Source organism: Neophocaena asiaeorientalis, unplaced genomic scaffold (assembly GCF_003031525.2).
Source record: "Neophocaena asiaeorientalis asiaeorientalis breed wild unplaced genomic scaffold, Neophocaena_asiaeorientalis_V1.1 scaffold76, whole genome shotgun sequence".
In the NCBI taxonomy this organism is placed as follows: domain Eukaryota; kingdom Metazoa; phylum Chordata; class Mammalia; order Artiodactyla; family Phocoenidae; genus Neophocaena; species Neophocaena asiaeorientalis.
Window position 1 is genome coordinate 1,167,703 of NW_020173668.1, and position 21,227 is coordinate 1,188,929.

The 21,227-nt window shown below is 51.3% G+C and overlaps 2 protein-coding genes across 4 annotated transcripts in view; one reads left to right on the plus strand and one right to left on the minus strand.

The window, feature by feature from the left end:
• The window catches only part of ARHGEF2 (Rho/Rac guanine nucleotide exchange factor 2), a 50,621-nt gene extending 38,224 nt beyond the window's left edge, over positions 1-12,397 (plus strand). For all 3 annotated transcript variants that reach the window (XM_024748314.1, XM_024748315.1, XM_024748316.1), the window contains 18 exons: positions 510-639; positions 857-966; positions 1,116-1,262; positions 1,759-2,009; positions 2,222-2,347; positions 2,663-2,780; positions 2,981-3,229; positions 4,832-4,908; positions 5,343-5,512; positions 7,157-7,224; positions 8,209-8,409; positions 8,788-8,907; positions 9,037-9,104; positions 9,246-9,281; positions 9,487-9,537; positions 9,743-10,186; positions 10,437-10,620; positions 11,237-12,397. In XM_024748314.1, coding sequence (XP_024604082.1) covers positions 510-639; positions 857-966; positions 1,116-1,262; positions 1,759-2,009; positions 2,222-2,347; positions 2,663-2,780; positions 2,981-3,229; positions 4,832-4,908; positions 5,343-5,512; positions 7,157-7,224; positions 8,209-8,409; positions 8,788-8,907; positions 9,037-9,104; positions 9,246-9,281; positions 9,487-9,537; positions 9,743-10,186; positions 10,437-10,620; positions 11,237-11,310 — 2,624 coding nt within the window. In that variant the 3' untranslated portion in view covers positions 11,311-12,397. The remainder of the gene's footprint in view (positions 1-509; positions 640-856; positions 967-1,115; positions 1,263-1,758; positions 2,010-2,221; positions 2,348-2,662; positions 2,781-2,980; positions 3,230-4,831; positions 4,909-5,342; positions 5,513-7,156; positions 7,225-8,208; positions 8,410-8,787; positions 8,908-9,036; positions 9,105-9,245; positions 9,282-9,486; positions 9,538-9,742; positions 10,187-10,436; positions 10,621-11,236) is intronic.
• Positions 12,398-12,588: 191 nt separating this feature from the next.
• On the minus strand, positions 12,589-17,834 carry RXFP4 (relaxin family peptide/INSL5 receptor 4). Its single transcript, XM_024748317.1, is given in 2 exon segments — positions 12,589-16,665; positions 16,667-17,834. Coding segments are annotated over 2 exon segments (1,110 nt in total). The 5' UTR covers positions 17,069-17,834; the 3' UTR covers positions 12,589-15,957.
• Between the last annotated feature and the right edge of the window lie 3,393 nt (positions 17,835-21,227).

Genomic DNA, 21,227 nt, shown 5'->3' on the forward strand with positions numbered 1-21,227 from the left:
GTCTCTTAACCGTCCTGAGCTGCAGATTGCTCATAGTCTTGTGGCGGTAAAGAGATAAGGCAATAAAAGCTCTTCATAAACATTAAAAGTATTGCACAGGGCTTCCCTGGTGGCACGGTGGTTGAAAGTCCACTTGCTGATGCAGGGGACACAGGTTCATGCCCCGGTCCGGGAAGATCCCACATGCCACGGAGCGGCTGGGCCCGTGAGCCATGGCCGCTGAGCCTGCGCGTCCGGAGCCTGTGCTCTGCAACGGGAGAGGCCACAACAGTGAGAGGCCCGTGTACCGCAAAAAAAAAAAAAAAAGTATTGCACAAACATACGGGTAGAATTACTGTTATCATCTTTCTTTGACTAGAACAGGGCTAAAAAAAAAAAAAAAAAAAGAACAGGGCTAAAGGTGGGGCTGGAGAGGAGGCCTCGCTTCTAGTGGAGGAGCCTGGGAGGCTTGAATCCTGGGAAGGCACTAGGTTTGACGCTTGCCTACTTGGTATCCCCTCCTCTGACAGCCACCACTCGGGAGCGTCCCAGCTCTGCCATCTACCCCTCCGACAGCTTCCGACAGTCCCTGCTTGGCTCCCGCCGTGGCCGCTCCTCCTTGTCTTTAGCCAAAAGTGTTTCCACCACCAACATTGCTGGGTGAGCCTCTGCTTGGGGAAGGGAGAGCCAAGGCAGGCAGAGTATGGCAATGGAGACGGGGGGCTGAGAGGTCTTTCCCATCCCTGAGTTCAGAATTATAGACAGACAGGTAAGGAGAACTTGGGGTGACTGCCTCTGGGATCCCACCTTGGGTCCCCACCCGGGAAGGGAACTCTTGCCGGAGTTGGGTGATGCATCCAGGCTCCACTCCCCTCAGACACTTCAATGATGAGTCTCCCCTGGGGCTGCGCCGGATCCTCTCCCAGTCCACAGACTCCCTCAACATGCGGAACCGGACCCTGTCAGTGGAGTCCCTCATCGACGAAGGTGACTGTGCCCGGACCTCAGGGAGACCAGGGCATGAGGGGCAGGTGGGAGCAGTCCTGGGAACGGCAAGGCGGGAAGGGATCTAGAGAAGGGCCCAGGACCCAGGGAAGAGAATTGGGGTCCGAGTTGTTTCCCCCACTCACTTCCAGGTGCAGAGGTGATCTACAATGAGTTGATGAGTGACTTTGAGATGGATGAGAAGGACTTTGCAGCTGATTCCTGGAGCCTTGCTGTGGATAGCAACTTTTTGCAGCAGCATAAAAAGGAGGTGATGAAGCAGCAGGATGTCATTTATGGTGAGCCAAGAAGACCACCCCAGATTTCTCTTTTGTCACCAGTCCTGTTTTTTTGTGTCCTTCCTCTGCCAGTCCCTACCTCTCAAGACCCTTCCCTCTTATCCTATTGGCCTTCAAGACCCTGCCTGGCATCCCCACAAGTAGCCACTAGGCCCCCACCTGTTGGGCTGTTGACCTCCAAGGCCCTTCTTTATCCCTTCCTTCCAGTCAATTCTTAGTCTTTCCTCTCTGCCGGTTCCAACACTGTACTGGGAACTGTGGGAAACCTAGACATGTAGGGGGCACATGGTTCTTGACCTTAAAACAGCTCATAGCTTAAGATGGCACGGCATAAAGATTAAAAAATGATTAGAAAATGATCTAAGATCGTACTAATGCAGAATGTTAACCTGGAAGGGATCTTGAAAACCTCAAATGAGCCCTGAGGTCCCCAGCCTAGGCCCCACCAATTGTGGCCAAGCCAGGGTAGAGGCCAGGTGTCCCATTGTCCCCGCAGAGCTGATCCAGACAGAGCTACACCATGTGCGGACCCTGAAGATCATGACCCGCCTCTTCCGCACGGGAATGCTGGAAGAGCTACAGCTGGAGCCAGGAGTGGTCCAGGGCCTGTTCCCCTGCGTGGACGAACTCAGTGACATCCATACACGCTTCCTCAGCCAGCTGTTAGAACGCCGACGCCAGGCCCTGTGCCCTGGCAGCACCCGGAACTTCGTCATCCATCGCTTGGGTGACCTGCTCATCAGCCAGGTGAGAAAAGGCAGGACCCATGGGCAGCAGTCATGGGAGGAGGTGTGACTAGAGTGGACATTTCTCATCATTTCATCAAACTCTAGGGGGTGGAGCCAGAGAGGGCTGGAGAGGCAGGAAGCCTGCCTATTTGGTGGGAGGCCCGAGGGTGTTGGGGATGAGATGTGGCTTTGAGGGAAATGCTGACCCAGCCCTGCTCCCCCAACTTCTAGTTCTCAGGTCCCAGCGCAGAGCAGATGCGGAAGACCTACTCAGAGTTCTGTAGCCGCCACACCAAGGCCTTAAAGCTCTATAAGGAGCTATATGCCCGAGACAAACGCTTCCAGCAGTTCATCCGGGTGAGCAAACCTCTCCAGGACCCACACTCAGCCTCCTCTAGTGGCCCAACCCTTGTGGACACATCCGCTTGTGGATCCCATCAGCAGCCCCTCATAGCAGTAGAGCAAGTGCTTTTGCTACTTTGGTCCTCACAATAAACCTGTGACCTTCTCGTCCCCGTTTTCCAGACTGGGTCACCTATGCCGACCGGTGTGAGGTAAATGACCAAGTTAGGGCCGGCACCAGGGCTTAGGCTCCAAGAACGCTCCAGCGTTCTTTCTGTTGCCCTTCCCTCGGGCCCCACTCTGGCCCTGAGCCCTCCTTTGCTCTTGTAGAAAGTGACCCGCTCGGCCGTGCTGAAGCGGCATGGTGTACAGGAGTGCATCCTACTGGTGACTCAGCGCATCACCAAGTACCCGGTGCTCATCAACCGGATCCTGCAGCATTCCCATGGTGAGAGGAAGAGCCTGGGAGGGGGGAAGGTGGGAGAGGGCTATCTGGGGTGAGAAATGGCTCGGGATAACCCAGGGGAGGGATAGGGTCAGATGTGCAATGCTGGGCAGCCTCTAAAGGTGGGAATCGAGATTGGTGGGAATTGGGGCTGGCTTGAAGATTGGCTGAGCCATCCCTCCCTCATGCTGACCCCCGGTCAGGGATCGAGGAGGAGCGCCAGGACCTGACGACGGCACTGGGGCTGGTGAAGGAGCTGCTGTCCAACGTAGACCAGGATGTGCACGAGCTGGAGAAAGGGGCCCGCCTGCAGGAGATCTACAACCGTATGGACCCTCGGGCCCAGGCCCCGGTGCCTGGCAAGGGCCCTTTTGGCCGAGAGGAGCTTCTGCGGCGCAAGCTCATCCACGATGGTTGCCTGCTCTGGAAGACAGCTACTGGGCGCTTCAAAGGTCAGTGGTCAGCTTGGCAGGCCAGGCAAGAGTCTGTGGTCAGATATAAAGAAGGAGAAGCATCCCAGCCCTTAGGACCTCTTTTAATTCAGCCCTATACCCAGGGTGAGACCCAGTGGGAGGAAAATATGTGGTCTCTGTTGCGACAAAAGTCTGAATTCTGGATTTCACGGGCGATACAAGGACTTCCTTGTCAATATTTATTCATTTCTTTGGTTCTCGCATGCCCAGAAAGCTACTGGTTTTGATGAAGAAAACAGAGAAATTCCAGGATCAGAGGACAAGATCAGCGTAGTTGGTTCTACCAGCTGGAATCCCAGCCACCAGGGCTGGGGAATGGGCAGGAGCTTTGGGAACACAGCTAGGGAAGGCCCACGGGAGGGGGTGGAGCCCAGCGAAGGGCGGGCTGAGTGGAGAAGAGAAAAGGGGGTGGGGCATGTTGGGCTGGGGCACTCTTTCCCAGGCTCTCTTCCCAGACTGCACTGGCCAATGCTTTCCTACCTAAATCAAGACAAGAGAGTTGTAGACGTTGGCTATGGGGGTGAGGAATGAGGGGCAGAAGTATACTGTGCTACCTGAGGCTAGAGCCTGCCTGCACTTCTGTCCTGTGTCATGAAATCCCCACTTCATAAGCTTGAGTATTGCAGGCTTCACCAGCCACTTTCCTTCATCCCTTTCTCTCCTTCCCATCCCTCCCACGCCGAAGCTAAGAATATAAAGCATGGGGGGGTTAAAAATAGCAAGGGTGGAGAGCTTTATTTCTGAAAGCCCTCCCCTTCTCTGTGCCCACAACTTAGAAAGATCTCCAAGGGCAAAGGGTAAGTGTGTGTCTTCTCGACTGTGACATCCAACTTTCTTGGGCTTGACCTTTATTTCCCCTTAAGTCTTAAAGCACAGGACCTCTTAGGATCTGAGAGCCTGGAAGGTGGGGCAGAGAAGGAAAATGAAAGCAGGGCCTGCTGGGGTTGAAGGAGATTGGGATTGTTCAGTGGTGGGAGAGATGGCTAAGGAACCCAACTGTTCTCCTCCCTGTGGAGCACAAAATGAGAAGTGGCAATATGCTGGGGTCGGGGGGAGCTTAGACCAAATATCCAAAAAGGTCTTATGTTAGTCAGTTGTTCAACATGGAACTGAAAGGCTCTGGGAATCCTTTTACCCTCACAAAAATTCTGGACCCTTTCACACAGAAAAATACACGTGTGATATATTAATATGTAAAGTTGCTTATGCAACTTCAGAGGATTTGCAGAGCCTCTGAAGCCCAACAGTAGACATCCTAGGGGGTCTGTAGACCCTAGGTTAAGAAACCCACATTCATTGGATAAAGAGGGTTTTCTCCAAAGGCATTGGGTGATCGCTTATGGGCACCTCTAGCCCAAGAAGCTGATTTATCTGATGGCACATGCATTTACCCCCCATTTCTGAGCTATAAGAATGGGAGAGGTGGTCTGCAAAAGTGGAGAAAGCAACCAGAGGGAGAGAGGTCAGGAAGAGGGGAAACAGGAGCTCTAACCTAATGTGGTAGACCTGGTCCTTGAGAAAGAAAAACAGCTGCTCAGACACTCTCTAATGCTGACTGTCCTGCCTTTATCCTCCTGCCAGATGTGCTCATGCTGCTGATGACAGATGTGCTGGTATTTCTCCAGGAGAAGGACCAGAAGTACATCTTTCCTGCCCTGGTGAGACCTTCTACCTTCTTCTTCCTCAGCACAGACAAGTGTTGAGGCCCTTCTTGCTTTCTTACCCCAGCCTGGAAGAACCCTGGAATCCTCCAGGGTCAAACAGCTGTTATTGTAGCCATTACTGTAATATAATAAGGAGAAATAAGAACAGCCAAGACAAATTGTTACTGTATGCAGGCACTTTTACACCTGTCAGGAAGGCCCTTTATTATCCTCTTTTTGTAGACGAGGAAAGTAAAGCTTAAAGTTAATTAAATTGTCAAGGGTCACAGACGTTTCTAAGTCCTGTCTGATTGGCACCAGAGCCTGGGTTCTTAACTTGTATTCTCGGCTGACTCTTCAATCCTTTGGGTATTCCAGAAGGACTGAAGACTCAGATATCCAGGGGTCAGGATTCCCAGCTTTAATTCTTCCTTTCCCCTGACTGGCAGGACAAGCCCTCGGTGGTGTCACTGCAGAATCTAATCGTGCGGGACATCGCCAACCAGGAGAAAGGGATGTTTCTGATCAGCGCGGCACCCCCTGAGATGTATGAGGTCCACACGGCATCCCGGGATGACCGGAGCACCTGGATCCGCGTCATTCAGCAGAGCGTGCGAGTGTGAGTGTGTGTATGGCCTCACAGTACCTGCAGTTTCAGGCCCCAGGCCACAGCACTCCCAGGGAATGGAACCCAGGCTTCAGAGGTAGAGGCAGAGGCCAGGGGAGAGACAAGATGGCCCAAGGCAGGAAATGTCATCTATGTTCTACTGTCCTGTAAAGTCGCACTTTATATGATGACGACCGCAACCACCTTCCAAATGCAGCAAGAGCTGACAAGCCAAAGGAATACTTTAAGCTGTCACATTCTGGCATACCTGCCAGCCAGCAGTACAATTTCACCTCCATTAACATCTTAGTCTGTAGGCAGTGGGCCATTATTTGGATTGTACTGTCTTTACCTTTATTTTCTAAAAATAAATGAAAAAGAGGGTAATGAAAGCATTGATACTAGTGGTAAGAGGAGCAAAACTCAAACTCCATACAACAGAGGCAAGAAGGAAATCATTTCATGTGCTAAAGCAGCAGATCTTTGGCTTCTGTTGGACACACATTAGATTTGAGGCAGTCAACTGTGTGTCTGTTGTGATGAAAAAAAGTAAAGTGCATATTAAATGTTGAAAATGGATTCTCAAAGATTATGCCTGAAGAATAAATTCAGTTAAGATGTTTATGATTTTTTTTTTTTTTTAGTAATTTAATATTTTATTTATTTATTTATTTTTGGCTGGTTTGGGTCTTTGTTGCTGTGTGCAGGCTTTCTCTAGTTGCAGCGAGCAGGGGCTGCTCTTCGTTGCGGTGCACAGGCTTCTCATCGCAGTGGCTTCTCTTGTTGCGGAGCTCAGGCTCTAGGCACGCGGGCTTCAGTAGTTGCAGCGCACGGGCTCAGTAGTTGTGGCTCGTGGGCTCTAGAGCGCAGGCTCATTAGTTGTGACGCACAGATTTAGTTGCTCTGCGGCATGTGGGATCTTCCCAGACCAGGGCTCAAACCCATGTCCCCTGCACTGGCAGGCGAATTCTTAACCACTGTGCCACTAGGGAAGTCCTATGATTTTTTTTTTAGCTTTTAGAGAAAGGATTTTTCTCTACTTTATATTATGTAAACCTTTTTTTTTTAACTTCTGCAGTTAAGACTTTGAACAAATTTTTCAGAAATGCGTGCAAAGTATGAAATTACCAATTCTAGGAAAACAAGGCAAAGTACCTGTCCCATTGACAATAGATCTATAGTGCCCTTTTTCTTAATAATATTAATATTTGTAGTTGCGAAAATAATATTATTCATTATAATTGATTCATTGAGCTTCTGCCATGTTCAAAGCAGTGGTACATTATTTCATTTAATCCTCACGGAAAACCTGTGAGGAAGATATTATCCCCATTTCTCACATGAGGAAATAAAGAGGTTACCACCTGGTAAATTGTGGAGCCAGGATTTGAGCCCAGGGTGCTTGATGCCAAAAACTGTAGCTGTCCCTCTGCACTATGCTACCTCTCCAGGTGACCTTTGGAGAGGTACAGACCAGTAGATGCAGATGATCAGTGCCAGGAAAAGGAGAGGGTCAAGAGTGGATGAAGCCAGGGCGTGGAGCTGACGGGGCTTACCAGGGAGAAATAGAGCACATTTGGGAAGGAGGGTAGGCAGATTCCTGGTGTGTAACCTGACTTCCTTCCCCAAACCCCACCCAACCTGTTATCTCTCCAGATGCCCATCCAGGGAGGACTTCCCCCTGATTGAGACAGAGGATGAGGCTTACCTGCGGCGTATCAAGAGTAAGTCCACCCACAGAGTTTGTTTAAATAATTTATGAGGTATCCACACAGTGGAATGCTGTCTAAAAAGTGAGATGGCTCTCTGAGGGCTGATGTAGATCCATAACCAAAATATATTGTTAAGCGAAAAGAACAAGGTTTAAAACACTGTAAAGTATATGCTACCACTGACGTGAAAATATTGGGGATAGATATATGTCATACGTATTTTGTATATGTGTGTGCAATATCTCTAGGAAGATAAGATACTATTACTGTGGCTTCCTCTGGGCAGGGAAACTAGGAATAACAGAGTTAAGATCGTAACTTACTTTTTTACTATAAGGCCTTATATTAGTTGGGGTATGATCTAACTGCTATACAAAAAGAGTAACAAAAATCAGTCGGTTACATGAGGTAGATTATTTCTCTCCACATAACAGTCTAGAAGTGGGAAGTGCAGGGTAGTTGTGCAGTTCTGCCCTCTTCAACGTGAAGATTCCCCATCTCTATGTCCTCTATGTCTGTGTCTCCATCACTACTCCAGCTCCTGCTATCACATCTGCATCCCAGCTAGCAAGGAGGGGGTAAAGAACAAGGAGAGTTTATACCGATTTTTTTTAAGGGCAGATCTGGAAGACTGTCACATCTGTTGGCCAGAATTTAGTCACGTGGCAATGCCCAGCTGCAAGCCAGGCTGGGAAGTCGAGTGTAACTGGGCAGCCGTGTGCCCAGATGAAACTTGCACACCTTCTCTTATTAAAGGAAGGTGGGGAGAATGGAAACTGGTGGACAGCCTGCAGTCCCTGCCACACATTGTTTTACTTTTGTTTTTAAAACAAAAGTACATGTGTTACTTTTCCCCAAAAAAAGTTACTTTCTTTTTCATATATGCCAAAAAACCAAAATTAAGTCCTGCCACTCTGCCCAGGCCTGGCCCCTGACCCCTGGAGCTGCCCCTACACTACTGGCTCTTCCGGGTGCTCACCTGTTTCTCATCCACAGTGGAGCTGCAGCAGAAAGACCGGGCACTGGTGGAGCTGCTGCAGGAGAAGGTTGGGCTGTTTGCTGAGATGACCCACTTCCAAGTGGAAGAGGATGGCGGCAGCGGGATGCCGCTGCCCACCCTGCCCAGGGGGCTTTTCCGCTCTGAGTCCCTCGAGTCCCCTCGTGGCGAGCGGCTGCTGCAGGATGCCATCCGTGAGGGTGAGGGGGCTCCTAGGGAAGAGTCCAGACTCATCCACTCACCATCACAAGATATGGACCCGTGGCTAGACCTGGACACACACAGACAAGGGGGACGTCAGCCCCATAGGCCATAACTCCCCTGAGTGCCTGTTGTTTGTGGGGGAAGATGGTCCTTGCTGCTGTTTGACACCTCTCATCCTGCACGTACTTGTGCTGCCCCTTGGGACCTTTAATGACCTTTGCCTTGTATGTGGTGGTGGCAGTGAGACCCCACTACATGTGCAGGGGGCATTCCCCTAGATGCCCGCATGTTCTGTGTACTGAGTGAATGGCATCCCCTCCCATCCCCCGCAGGATTCTCTGTTGCTCCTGTCCTCACCTCTTCTTTCCCCGCAGTGGAGGGCCTGAAAGACCTGCTGGTGGGGCCTGGAGTGGAGCTGCTCTTGACACCCCGGGAACCAACCCTATCCATGGAACCGGACAGCGGTGGTAACACAAGTCCAGGAGTCACTGCCAGTGAGTGCCAGGGCAGGGGACCAAGGTAGCACGTGGGAGGGTTTAAAGAGAATGGGGTGGTACCAGGGACCAAGTAGTATTGGGGTGCTGGGGAAGTGGTTCGGCCCATCCTTTTCCCCTTCTCAACAGATGGTGAGGCCAGAACCTTCAATGGCTCCATTGAGCTCTGCAGAGCTGACTCAGACTCCAGCCAGAAGGTGAGTTTCAGGAGGTGTCAGGACTTGGCTAGAGGGAGGGAAAGGGACAGCTGCCCTATAGATCCTTGACTCAGAGCTATTAGGGACAGGCACCAGGGACTTGTGTGTCTCCTGATTCCCCATCCTTGCCCGTTTCTGCAGGATCGAAATGGAAATCAGCTGAGATCTCCCCAGGAGGTGAGATGGGAATGTGATGATATAGGAGACTGAAGGAGGGGTACTCTCATCTGAGAAATTAGAGCCCAGTTTGGAGTTGGGAGGGGGCGTGTACACCTCAAAGTACCTGCAGTCTTATTGTCCCATGCCCACACTTATTCAACTTCTGGGCAGTTCTCCCATCCTGAAGCTTGGACTCTATTCCTACCCTCTCCTCTGTCCTCAGGAAGCGTTGCAGCGATTGGTCAATCTCTATGGACTTCTACATGGCCTACAGGTCAGTGGGGCAAGGGCTAGAGTGGGAAGGGGAGGAGCCAGACCCGAGCTACCCATTTAGGCGGGACAGAATCATCCTAACAGGCCTTTCTAAGCCTTCCCGGTTCGAGCTCTCCAGGAATCATGACCTGGGCCCTGGGGAGTGAGGGTGAGGGGTAGAAGAAACGGGGTCCTGATACACCCCTCTGTTTCCATTCCACCCGCAGGCGGCTGTGGCCCAGCAGGACACTTTGATGGAAGCCCGGTTCCCTGAGGGCCCCGAGCGGCGGGAGAAGCTGACCCGAGCCAACTCCCGGGATGGGGAGGCTGGCAGAGCCGGGGCTGCCCCTGTGGCTCCTGAAAAGCAGGCTACGGAACTGGCATTGCTGCAGCGGCAACACACGCTGCTGCAAGAGGAGCTACGGCGCTGCCGACGCCTCGGCGAAGAGCGGGCGACAGAGGCTGGCAGCCTGGAAGCCCGGCTCCGAGAGAGCGAGCAGGCCCGCGCCCTGCTGGAGCGGGAGGCCGAAGAGGCTCGCAGGCAGCTGGCCGCCTTGGGCCACACGGAACCACTCCCGGCTGAGGCCCCCTGGGCCCGGCGGCCTCTGGATCCGAGGCGGCGTAGCCTCCCTGCAGGCGATGCCCTGTACTTGAGTTTCACCCCCCCACAGGTAAGGAAGCTTGAAGTAGTGAACTGACATCAGGGTGGACATCAGGGTCCATGAGAGAACCAGAAAGGAATTGGAGATTTGAGACCAAATGACATCAGGCATCAGACTTGAAGGATATAGGATACTGATGGGAGGACTGAACAGTTGCAATGGGTGCGGAAAGAAATCAGTCAGTGGTAGAGGTGCTGAGAGTTGAGTCTTCACACTGCTCATTCCGTGGCCTCCTGCTTTTCTGGCCTGCCGTCCACAGCCCAGCCGAGGCCACGACCGCCTAGATTTGCCTGTGACTATTCGCTCCGTCCATCGACCCTTTGAGGATCGAGAGAGGCAGGAGCTGGGCAGCCCCGACGATCGGCTGCAAGATAGCAGTGACCCCGACACCGGCAGCGAGGAGGAAGGTAGCAGCCGTCTGTCTCCGCCCCATAGTCCACGAGGTGAGATCCTGGTGGAGACATGGAATGGAAATGGGATGTAACCTGGGTACAGACCCTTGGGCTGTGGTTTCCAAAAGGAGCCTGCATCCTAAAGCACGGGAACATTTAGGATGGTCCCTAACCAACCACTGAGGTCTACAGTAACTCTTGGGAGGGGCACAGAGCGCTTCCTGTTTTGCCTCCTGGTAGACAGGAAGTTGGACTCTAGGAAGCAAAGAATGTAGGGGTCTCTGCTCCAGTAAGTCCATGATTCCCAACCTTTTCAAGCAGAAATAGATTTCCAAAGTAAAAAAAATTTCAAAGACCTCCAAGTTCTTATAGTTGGTTCAGGAAATACAAAATAACCCAAAGCTACTGTGACTTCATGTAATACTAATCTTAACATATTTTGTATTTTATTAATCAAATTGTGTCTCCATATACTTAACAAGTACCTAGGTGTGGATACCTTACTTTGTTGACAGAGGTTTTCCCCTCACCCAAGGATTACAGACCTCTGCCCTCCCTCACAGCTTTCTGAGCTCCTCAGCCCACAGACGGGGAGGCATCAGTGTAGCGGTTCAGTAGATCACGGGAGCATCTGTTCACTCACTAACTTTGCCCCGTCCTCCTTCAGACTTCACCCGAATGCAGGACATCCCGGAAGAGACTGAGAGCCGTGACGGGGAGCCTGTAGCTTCAGAGAGCTAAGGGGGCCCCTCCCCCCACCCCATGTCCCCCTGAAGAACATTACTGAGGGAGGCAAACCTGGGGACTCCAATCTGCCAATGACGAGGGAACATTTGAAAGAACTGCTGATTGTCCTTGCCAGCTCTTGGGATCCTTGGACACGGGGGCGGGGGGCGCCATTTAGGAAGCTGGGGGTATTAGGCCACAGTGCCCCCTGGTGGCATCCAGAAGCTACACTGCAGATGCCAATTTTTCATGCCTTTTTCCCTCTACTTTAGGAAAATTTATTTATTTATTGTTTATTAGTTATGGAGGGAGAGGGGAGATTTAGAGGACCAGGGACATGGGAACCAAGCCATAGGGATCAGGGGGCCTTGTCCTTCAACACTACTGGGGTTTATTCAGGCTTAACCATGCAGCTGCTGGGTTCTAGCCCTGACACCCCTCCTGAGCAACACCCATCTTTGAGGAGAGGCTGCAGCCATAAGACCCTACTGCCCCTTCAGGAAGGGCTGTGGTCAGGGCCATGTCCCTCTCCCCTTCCCCTCAACCTCTTACTGCTGTTCTCCCATCTCTCTGTCTTCTATGGAAACCCCAGGGAGATAACCTGGCTTCCTAGAGTTGATGGAATACAGGTTGAGGTGGCCGTAAAGGGGGCTTGGGGGGTGAGGGGAAAAACTCACAGGGACCAGAATGTTTCTTTGTTGTTGTTGTTTTCTTTTTTTGTACCAAAGCCAACTGCACGTGTTTTATATTTTTAAGAGAAGATTGTAGGCAATTAGAAATCGCAGCCTTCTATCTCTACATCTCGGAAGAACTTGAGGGATGGGGGGAACAATGACTTCTCCACTCATCTATAGTACTGGGGGACCCATTTTGACCTCTTCCCCAGCCGTTTGGCCAAACAGTTCTTGGGTGAGTTGGGAAATCTCTACAAACCCTGACCTCATCCCCCACCTCAGCAACCATGACCCGAAACCTCTGCGTGAATTTGGGGGATTTTTCAATGGACCTCCCCCCGCCCAGTGCCTGCCAGCCCCAGCCAGTTTTCTGCAAATTTGATTGTTAAAAAAAAAAAAAAAAAAAGAGGAAAAAAAAAAAAAAAGGGGAAAAAAAAAAAAAAAGGGGAAAAAAAAAAAAAAAGGGGAAAAAAAAAAAAAAAGGGGAAAAAAAAAAAAAAAGGGGAAAAAAAAAAAAAAAGGGGAAAAAAAAAAAAAAAGGGGAAAAAAAAAAAAAAAGGGGAAAAAAAAAAAAAAAGGGGAAAAAAAAAAAAAAAGGGGAAAAAAAAAAAAAAAGGGGAAAAAAAAAAAAAAAAGAAGAGGAAAAAAAAAAAAAAGAAAGGGAAAAAGATAAAACAGGGAAAATTAAAGTCCTGGAACCCCAGGAAGTACTGTCTGTTAATGTCTGCCAGTTCTGAGGGTGCTGGTGAGGGGGAGAGCCAGGCAATGACGTGTGTTCCTCCAAAAGGAGCCTCTTCCTCTCCCAGGAAGGGTGACTGCCTCCCTGAAGACAGGGGGCGCTAACAAAAGAAACTGCTGCCCACCTTTTTTTTGCTGTCATCTTTGACGCTCACAAATACAAGGATAATAATGAAGGGACACTTAGGTTCCAGTGGCTGTTGGAGGTTCCAACATTAAAAAACTTGTTTTCATCTCATTTGCATGCCATGCTCAGGAATTGCATCAGCCTCTTGCCCCCTTCCCTCCCTTTCATCACAGTTCCTGTTAGCCTTTCCCCAGAGTCATTCATTTTCAGGTTCAGCCCTCACTCTGCCCTTGTTCTTCACAGTGCCAGAGCCCTGGTTTAACCTTTTTAAGAAGGTTTCCCTCATAGGAGCTGCTCATTTGCTCTTTGCCATTTTGAGAGGGAGGCAGTGAGAGATTAAGTAGGTTTCAGTTCTTGGTTTTGGTTAATTTTTCGCTTCCTGTTTCTGGTTAATACCCTGCTCTGGGGCTGTCGGGGGAGGGGTGAGAGAGTCTAGAGTTGTATAAATGCTGGCACAGTGCACAGACCTCTGTTGGAGCCCATGGGGTAAGATGGGAAGGATGGGGCTCATGACCTCAGCTAGAAAGAGGAACTGAAATCACCTGGGGTGGGGGGCAGGCTTGGGGGAGCAGCCAGCACCCTCCACTCCTGTCATTCTCATCCATCAGCATCTGGCCTTGACAAGGTGCCTTCTCATCCATAATGGAATCTGTGAGGTAGGGATTGTTTTCATTTCATAGACAGGGAAACCTGGGTGCAGAGGGTTGCCAGCCCAGCAGAGGAGCCAGGAAAGGGCCAGCCCGCCTAGCTGCAGTCCTCCACTTCCCCTCCTCGGCTACTCTGCTGAAAAACACCAGAGCTCCAAAGTTTCCAACACGATGGCCCATGGCTCAGCAGCTGTCTGCCACGTCAGCGGGAAGCAGCTGGGACCCAAAGCTGTAAAGGCAGAGCAGGGGGATGTTAGCATCCAAAGACCACCAGGAAAGGGAATGCAGGCGCCTCCAGCATTCTTACAGGTCCAGTGAAGGATGCTGGTCAAGAGGGTAACGGAAACCTGGGGATGCAGAGCCCAGAGCGTGGGTTCCGAGAAGCCCACAGGTCACAGGAGAGCTGCTGTGTTCCCTCCTGCCGCCCCTGGACTGAAACCCCCTCCTCATCCTTGATCCCAAAACAAGACACACATTTCTCTGACATGGTAGTTCCTCTGAGATTAGTCCCTCTCTCACGTCTTTCCCATTCTGTCCGTTGTCCCCTCTCTATTCCCATTTTTGGAAACTCAGTCTTACTCTCTGTCTACCTGTTGGCAGTTTCACAGCTCTGTGGCTTGAGCTCCAGGGAGCCAGGGCCCAGCTTCTTGCCACAGCAATGCCTCCTTTCCATTGCACCCTCCCCTCCCTCTCCCATCCCAAAGGGTGGGTCTGCATGCATTCATTCACCTCTGACTTGGACCTGTTTAAACTTTGTCAATATTTACCTCCGGGTCCCATAAAGCAGCGATGCTCCCAGAGGAGCCAATATCCCGAGCCCCAGCAGGGCCATCAGAGGAGCTGCAGGGGGTGGGAAGAGGGGCACTTGAGTGGTGGAGGATTTTCCATCCTGAATTGGCTGGGAATAGATGTGGATTTTGGAACCGTTTAAACATTATCAAAGAAAGGAAATTAAACATCAAGAGGCTAATTAAATCTCTTTAGCATTGCTTAATATGGTGTGAATTAGGCGGCTCTTTAGAGCCTCTCCTGTTCAGCAACTGGATGGAGCTGGTGCAGGCGGTGCCCCCTCCAGAGGGGGCTCCACCCACTCAGGAGGCACCGTGCCCAGCTGGGTTCAAGACATGTCAGACCTTGGGGTGGGGCAATGGCAGTGGGAGCTCCACCCCATTTTCCCTCTGCCACCTCCCTCCTTCCCAGGGGCTCCCCCCCTGGAAAGTCCCTTCTGATGGCTAGCATTTATCATTGCTGGGTATCTATGGATACAGAAAGCAAAGGGGAACCCCGCTGCCCTGGAGTGCCCAGCTTCAAGAGGGGCCTGAGGGGCCAACCCCTCATTCGTTTCCTTATGTAAAACTTCCACTCCAGAGCATGTAAAAATTCCAGACAAGACCTTTATGGCTCCTTGTCCCTGTCTCCCAGTTGCCCCCTTATTTCTTCCTTTTTTCTTCTGTCTCCATTTTACATGGGGTTTAAGAATAATACCTAAAACTCTATTTCAGGCACTGTTAAGTCTTTAACAGCCCATTTTAAATTGAGAAAACAGGTACAGAGAAGTAAAGTAACTTACCGAGGTCCCTCAGCTGGTTAGTGTCAGACCTAGGATGTGAATCCAGGTGTTCTGACACCTGAGTCGATGCTCTGAGCTAAGCCCTTGGGGGAGGAGGAAGAGTAGCACCATATTCTGTGGTTCGCACTCCTCTAGCTGCACATTCAGCCTCCTCTTCGCCCAGCCCCCTTCCGCATCTCTTGCCTCCCTGTGCCCCACACACATCCTTGGCTTGTCCTTATCCTCACTTCTCCCTCCAAATCCTGATTTAAGGAGAGACACACGGGTACTCCCAGCCAGAAACGGGTTTGCACTCCGGGCTTGGCTGGAGCTAGGGATCCAGCAAGACCCCACACACAGCAGGGAGAACTACAGCTTTTGTTGCTGAGGTGTCTGTGGGCACCAAGTTTCTGTAGACACTCATGAGATGGTAAGAAGGTAGAGGTGGCCAGAGGAGAAGGGCATATTTGGCCCCCGCACCAGAGAAGGACAAGGGTACACCCCATTTGAGGTGAGGGAGGGAGGGTGGAGGGGATAGAGGGAGATAGGCATTGACCTATGACCCAATTAGTCTAGAACCCTTAGGGAAATTTTTCTGGGAATTCTCACAGAAGGCAGAAATGGGGCAAAGAATCCTTTTGGCCACCTTGACCTGGAGGTGGAACTGAGATGAAAGGTGCAGACACTTTGTGTATTCTCCAGAGGTTTATTCTCAGATACTCATCATTCCCATCTCCATGTGGAGACTTCCACTTGGTCGTACCCAGCCCTGACCTGGGTCCCAGCCTCCCTGTTCCCCCATAGCCAGAGCTGGGGATCAAAGGTAAGACTTTCCCTGAGGGCCTTGCATCGTGGCAGAGAGGCCAACCTCTCTCTCCCTAGGATGCGTGGATCCCCGCAAAGAAGAGGGGGTTTACCTTGCCCCCTTCACCCAGGTGTCCCTTTGTCCAGGTTGGTAAGCCTGGTAGAAGGGCCACCCTCCCAAGGGGTGCTCTCCATCCACCGCCTGCCCACCTCCTTTAGGGCCACCTGTTCTACCCAGCCCCGCCCCTGGGGCCACAGCCTTGCTCACAGATCCCTGAAGGTGTCTGCCAGGGCCTACAGGGGCTCCCGCCTTAGGAAGCAGTACAGCATGGGGTTGAGGCAGCTGTTGCTGTGTGCCAGGCAGGTGGTGATGCGGAAGACATAGGTATGGATGGTGTAGAAAGTGCTGTCCCAGGGCACCAGGTCAGACTTCACCAGGACACCCCAAAGAGGGACCACGTGGTTGGGGAACCAGCAGAGGAAGAAGGAGGCCAGAAGGATGTGGACAGAGCGGGCTGCAACTCTGCTGTCCTGCCGTTGCCGCCGCCGCAGGAAGGCCAGCAACAGCAGGTAGCTGGTGGTGATGATGCCCAGTGGAACCATAAAGGCCAGGACCACCCTCTGCAGCTGGTAGGCACCTAGCTGATACCTGCTGGGGAAGCACAGCAGGCACAGACGCATGCCAGTCACCTCGCCCTTGGCCCCAAAGACAGCCGTGGGCACCGTCACCAGGGCAGCTGCCACCCACACAGCCAGGGTGGCCACACGGGCCCAGAAGAGCGAGAGGTGGGTGCCGGGTCCTGCAGCCATGACCACCACCCAGCATCGGGCCAACACTCAGCACCGTGATGAAGAAGATGCTGGTGTAGATGTTGAGGACGGTGGCTGTCAGGACCATTTTGCAGAGGGCACCTCCGAAGGGCCAGTGGAAGTCCAGTGCCGACTCGGCTGCCTAGAAGGGGAGAGTGAGTGCCAGCCCCAGGTCTGCCAAAGCTAGTTTAAAGACAAAAGTGTCAGAAGATGGGCAGGGGGCTCGCCGAGCGCAGTTACCCAGAACCCAGAGTCCGGCCAAATTTCCCAGCAAGCCGATGTCCCCCACGAGCCCATAGGCCAGGGCAACCCTCGGGGCTAGGAATCCAACAGGCATCATAGCTTCATCAGCACTCAGCACACTGCCTCCAGAGGTGTTGACCCAGAAAGCAGGCGGGGGCACAGAGGTGTTGGGCGTGGGCATCGCAGGGCATCAGACATCGGTGGTGCTGGGCAGAGGGGCCAGGGGTGCCTGCCAGACTGGCAGGGACCACCTAAGGAGCTCAGCAGGACGGCGTAGATCTGAGCGCTTCTCTGCTTCTCTCGGGGCCTCTGGCTGCCTGGAGGCCCAGCCCACGCCCACACCTCAGGGGGCGGGTGGTGGAGGGACAACCTGCCTCTTCTCTGTTGGTCTCGGTGGTGGGTGGGGCAGGGTGAGAGAGAACCTGAACGTTGGGATAAATGTGTTTGTGTTTGTGTAGAGCTCTATGCAGAAGAGGATGGGGGGAGGGAGAATGATCCCACTATGCAGGGCAGCCCCAAGCCTCCACTCCAGGGAGAGGGCCACAGATACCCCATCTCAGGGACGACAGGAGCCAAACTGGAGCCCCCTCTAATCCTAACAGTGTTCAGGGGCCCCCTTCTCTGCAGAAAATGCTCCCTTGGAGCCAAGGGGAAGGGGCCTGGGAGGGAGCATGGAGGCAGGGAATCAGAATAGGTATTTGAGAGAGAAAGAGCAGAAGTTCTGGAGTCCCAGATCTGCTCCTCACTCGCTGTGTGACTATGGGTGAATTACTTTACTCCCCTGAGCCTCAGTTTCCTAGCTTAAATTTTTCAGGTGAAAGTCTCTGCTTTACGGGATTGGTGTGGTAAAATGAGATAACACATGAAAAAGCACTTTATACATTGCTATTTGCATGAGTGATTATTATTATTTTTTTTTTTTTTTGTGGTACGCGGGCCTCTCACTACTGTGGCCTCTCCCGTTGCGGAGCACAGGCTCTGGACGCGCAGGCTCAGCGGCCACGGCTCACGGGCCCAGCCGCTCCGCGGCACGTGGGATCCTCCCGGACCAGAGCACGAACCCATGTCCCCTGCATCGGCAGGCGGACTCTCAACCACTGTGCCACCAGGGAAGCCCGAGTGATTATTATTTCAAAGGAAAAGTTGGGGGTGTTTGTGGCACAAGGGAGCAAGGTACCGAGCAGCTATTATCACCATGCCCAGGGAGCAGTGCCAACTAAAACACAGGTTGGAATTCATTGCAGCCTCAATTGACTTTGAGGCTAAGGGCAGGGAGGAAAAGGGGAGAGGAAGTCACAGCTTCCTGTTCCCTCCCTACTGGGGAACACAGCCTACGAGGACCTGAGCAGGCCTGGGGCATGCCCTCAGTTCTCTTCTTGCTAAGAAGTCCTGTAACCTCTACCACTCCCACTGCCATTTCACCCTTTCCTTCTCTAATCTGTGGAGACAGAGGTCAGTGGTACCCCTACTCTCTCCTGCCACCCCCAAACCCCCTTTCAGAGGTGTGGTTTCTGAGATATACCCTCACCACACCTCATCCTGCCTCCCCATGATCTCAGCCCTAAATGGAAAAAGTGCATCATTGGGTCCTCCCCTTTTGTGCCCGTATCCCTATCCTTTGCAGAATTTGCAGCGATGGGGGAAAATAGAAGACGTGGGGCGAGGGGCAGGGTGTAGATAAAAGAATGAGGCTTTTTCAAAATATTCAGCACCTTCCTGTCCTCTGCTAGCTAACTAAGATGTTTGACGTTCAGTTCCCTTGAGTGCTAGGGGAGGAGAGGGGCCCTTTCAGGATAATCAACAATGGGTTTGATGAACCTTATAGGAGAGACCCAGGGGTGAAAGAGATTCAGACTGGGTGCCAGGATGTTTGGGTCCTTCAGCAAGGGATGGGTGTGAAGGGGGTGGCCGAAGGGGAGTGCCCAGCCCAAGTTCAGGTGAGCCCCAGGGGCTACCTCCTGGCCTCAGGGACTGCTCCTGTGTGACTTGTGCCAATCACTCCCTCTCTCAGGGCCATGTTTACTCTTCCACCCATCCTGCATCACCTTGTCCATCTGGCAGCCACGATGTCTTTTAATGCACTGGACCTATTGTCTCTTGGCTTGGAAAACAGAAGCTGGGTCAGAATTTCAGGGTTCTGCTTTCCATTTGAAATATCCGGTCCTCTGATCTTTTTTTTTTTTTTTTTTCACCTTTATTCTTTTCTAATCTAAATCCTTTCCCTTGGTCTGAGACTATCAACACTCCTTTGTGGTTATGTAGAGAGGTGGTGCCGCCAACTGACCAAGTTTAAGAACTTCACTTTGGACCCCTTCATTTTCGTATTTTGTTAGTTTGTTCCTTGATTCATCCATTCATTCAATAATCACAGCATTTCTTGAACACTTACTATGTGCCAGGCACTGTGCTAGATGCTGGGGAGATGAAAACATAATACGGTCCCTATCCTCATAAAATATAATAAGCTTTTTGAGATGGGTGGGCTTTTCAGATCATCTAGTTCAGTTTCTCATTTTGTAGGGCGCGAAAGGGACTCGTCCAAGGCCACAGGGGAAGTAGTGGCAGAGTGAGGATTTGAGATAAAAGTCTTCTGACTCCTAGAATCTAGCTCTTTCCAGTACATCACAAAACCCTCTGGGCATTTCTTTCCACCTCTAACCTGTTCCCCTTCCGGAGTGCCAGAAGTGACAGACCCTGCCCTTGGGGAACGCCAAAGGAAAGAGCGGCAGGATATGGACAGAAGGATAGCGACAACTCTGCTTTCGATGCTCTTCCCCCACAACTGCTGGAGGAAGAGGAGGGACTGGACCCAACAGAAACGCTTTTGCCATCTCTCACGTTCATATTACCCTCTAGAGCGGTACTTTTCCAGCCTTTCTATCTCAGAATCCAAGGACCTGTAGTGGTAGATTACAGTGTCTCCCTTTCATAAAAGGGACTTCCAGCATCTGGGCCTTCCCCAGTCACCTGAATATCCTCCCTTCCCTCGTCCACATGTCTTTTCATCCCCACATCCCTGTCCTGCACTCCAAAGCCTAGGCAAAGAGGAATTGGGGGAGGTGGCAGAAGAGACTGAGTTATCCCTCCACAGAGCATAAAGAGAAGGGATCTTGGCATTTGTATTTATGACAGTGGAGACTGAGACTAGCTGCTTGGAGGACTACAAGTGGCAGGAGGAGGGGACCTGCGCCTAATCCAGGTCTCTAACCTCACGTCAACCCAATCAGCCACCACCTCTACTACTTCATGTGTCTGTCAAGGGCTACTGGAGAAAATCCTCCAGTCTTAGTAAGGGACATGGGCAGCTTCAGCGCTAAAGGGCAACTTCTGAATCAATCTCTGTCTCTCTCAACTTTATATTTTGGAAGAGCTTTATATTTACAGAAAAATTGCAAAGGCAGTGAGAGTGATCCATCTCTTCCATTTTCCACATTAAGATGAAGCTGCCAGGGCTTCCCTGGTGGCGCAGTGGTTGAGAGCCCGCCTGCCGACGCAGGGGACATGGGTTCATGTCCCGGTCTGGGAAGATCCCACATGCCGCGGAGCGGCTGGGCCTGTGAGCCATGGCCGCTGAGCCTGTGCATCCGGAGCCTGTGCTCCACAACGGGAGAGGTGACAACAGTGAGAGGCCCGCGTACCGCAAAAGAAAAAAAAAAAAAAAGATGAAGCTGCCAGAGCATCAAAAATAAAAAATCTTCGAGATAAATCTGACAAGAGATGTACCAATACTTGTACACTGGAAACTACAAATCACTGCTGAGAGAAATTTAGAGGATCTTAATAAATGCAGAGGTATACTGTGTTCATGAGTTTGAAGACTCAATAATAAGACGTCAGTTGCCCTCATAATGGGTCTGTAGATTCAATGCAATCCTAGTCAAAATTCTAGCAGCCTTTTTAAAAGAAATTGACAAGCTGATTCTAAAATCCATGTGGAAGTGCAAATAGCCAAAAGATTTTGTAAAGTAGCCAGAACAATTTAGTAAAAAGATTATAAAGTTGGAGTACTCATGTATCCAATTCCAAGCCTGTAAAGCTAGGGCAGTCAAGACAGTGTGATAATAGCAAAAGGATAGACATATAAATCAGTGGAATTGAGAGTCTTGAAATAGGCCCACATATTTACAGTCAACTGATTTTCCACAAAGGTGCAAAGGCAATTTACTAAAGAACACATAGTCTTCAACAAATGATTCTGTAACAACTGAACACCCACATTAAAAAAAAAACAGCGTGCATGAGAGAACGTCAGTCCCTACCTCGCACCATGCACAAAAATTAACTCAAAATGGATCATAGATCTAAATGTAAAACCTAAAACTCCAAAACTTATAAAGGAA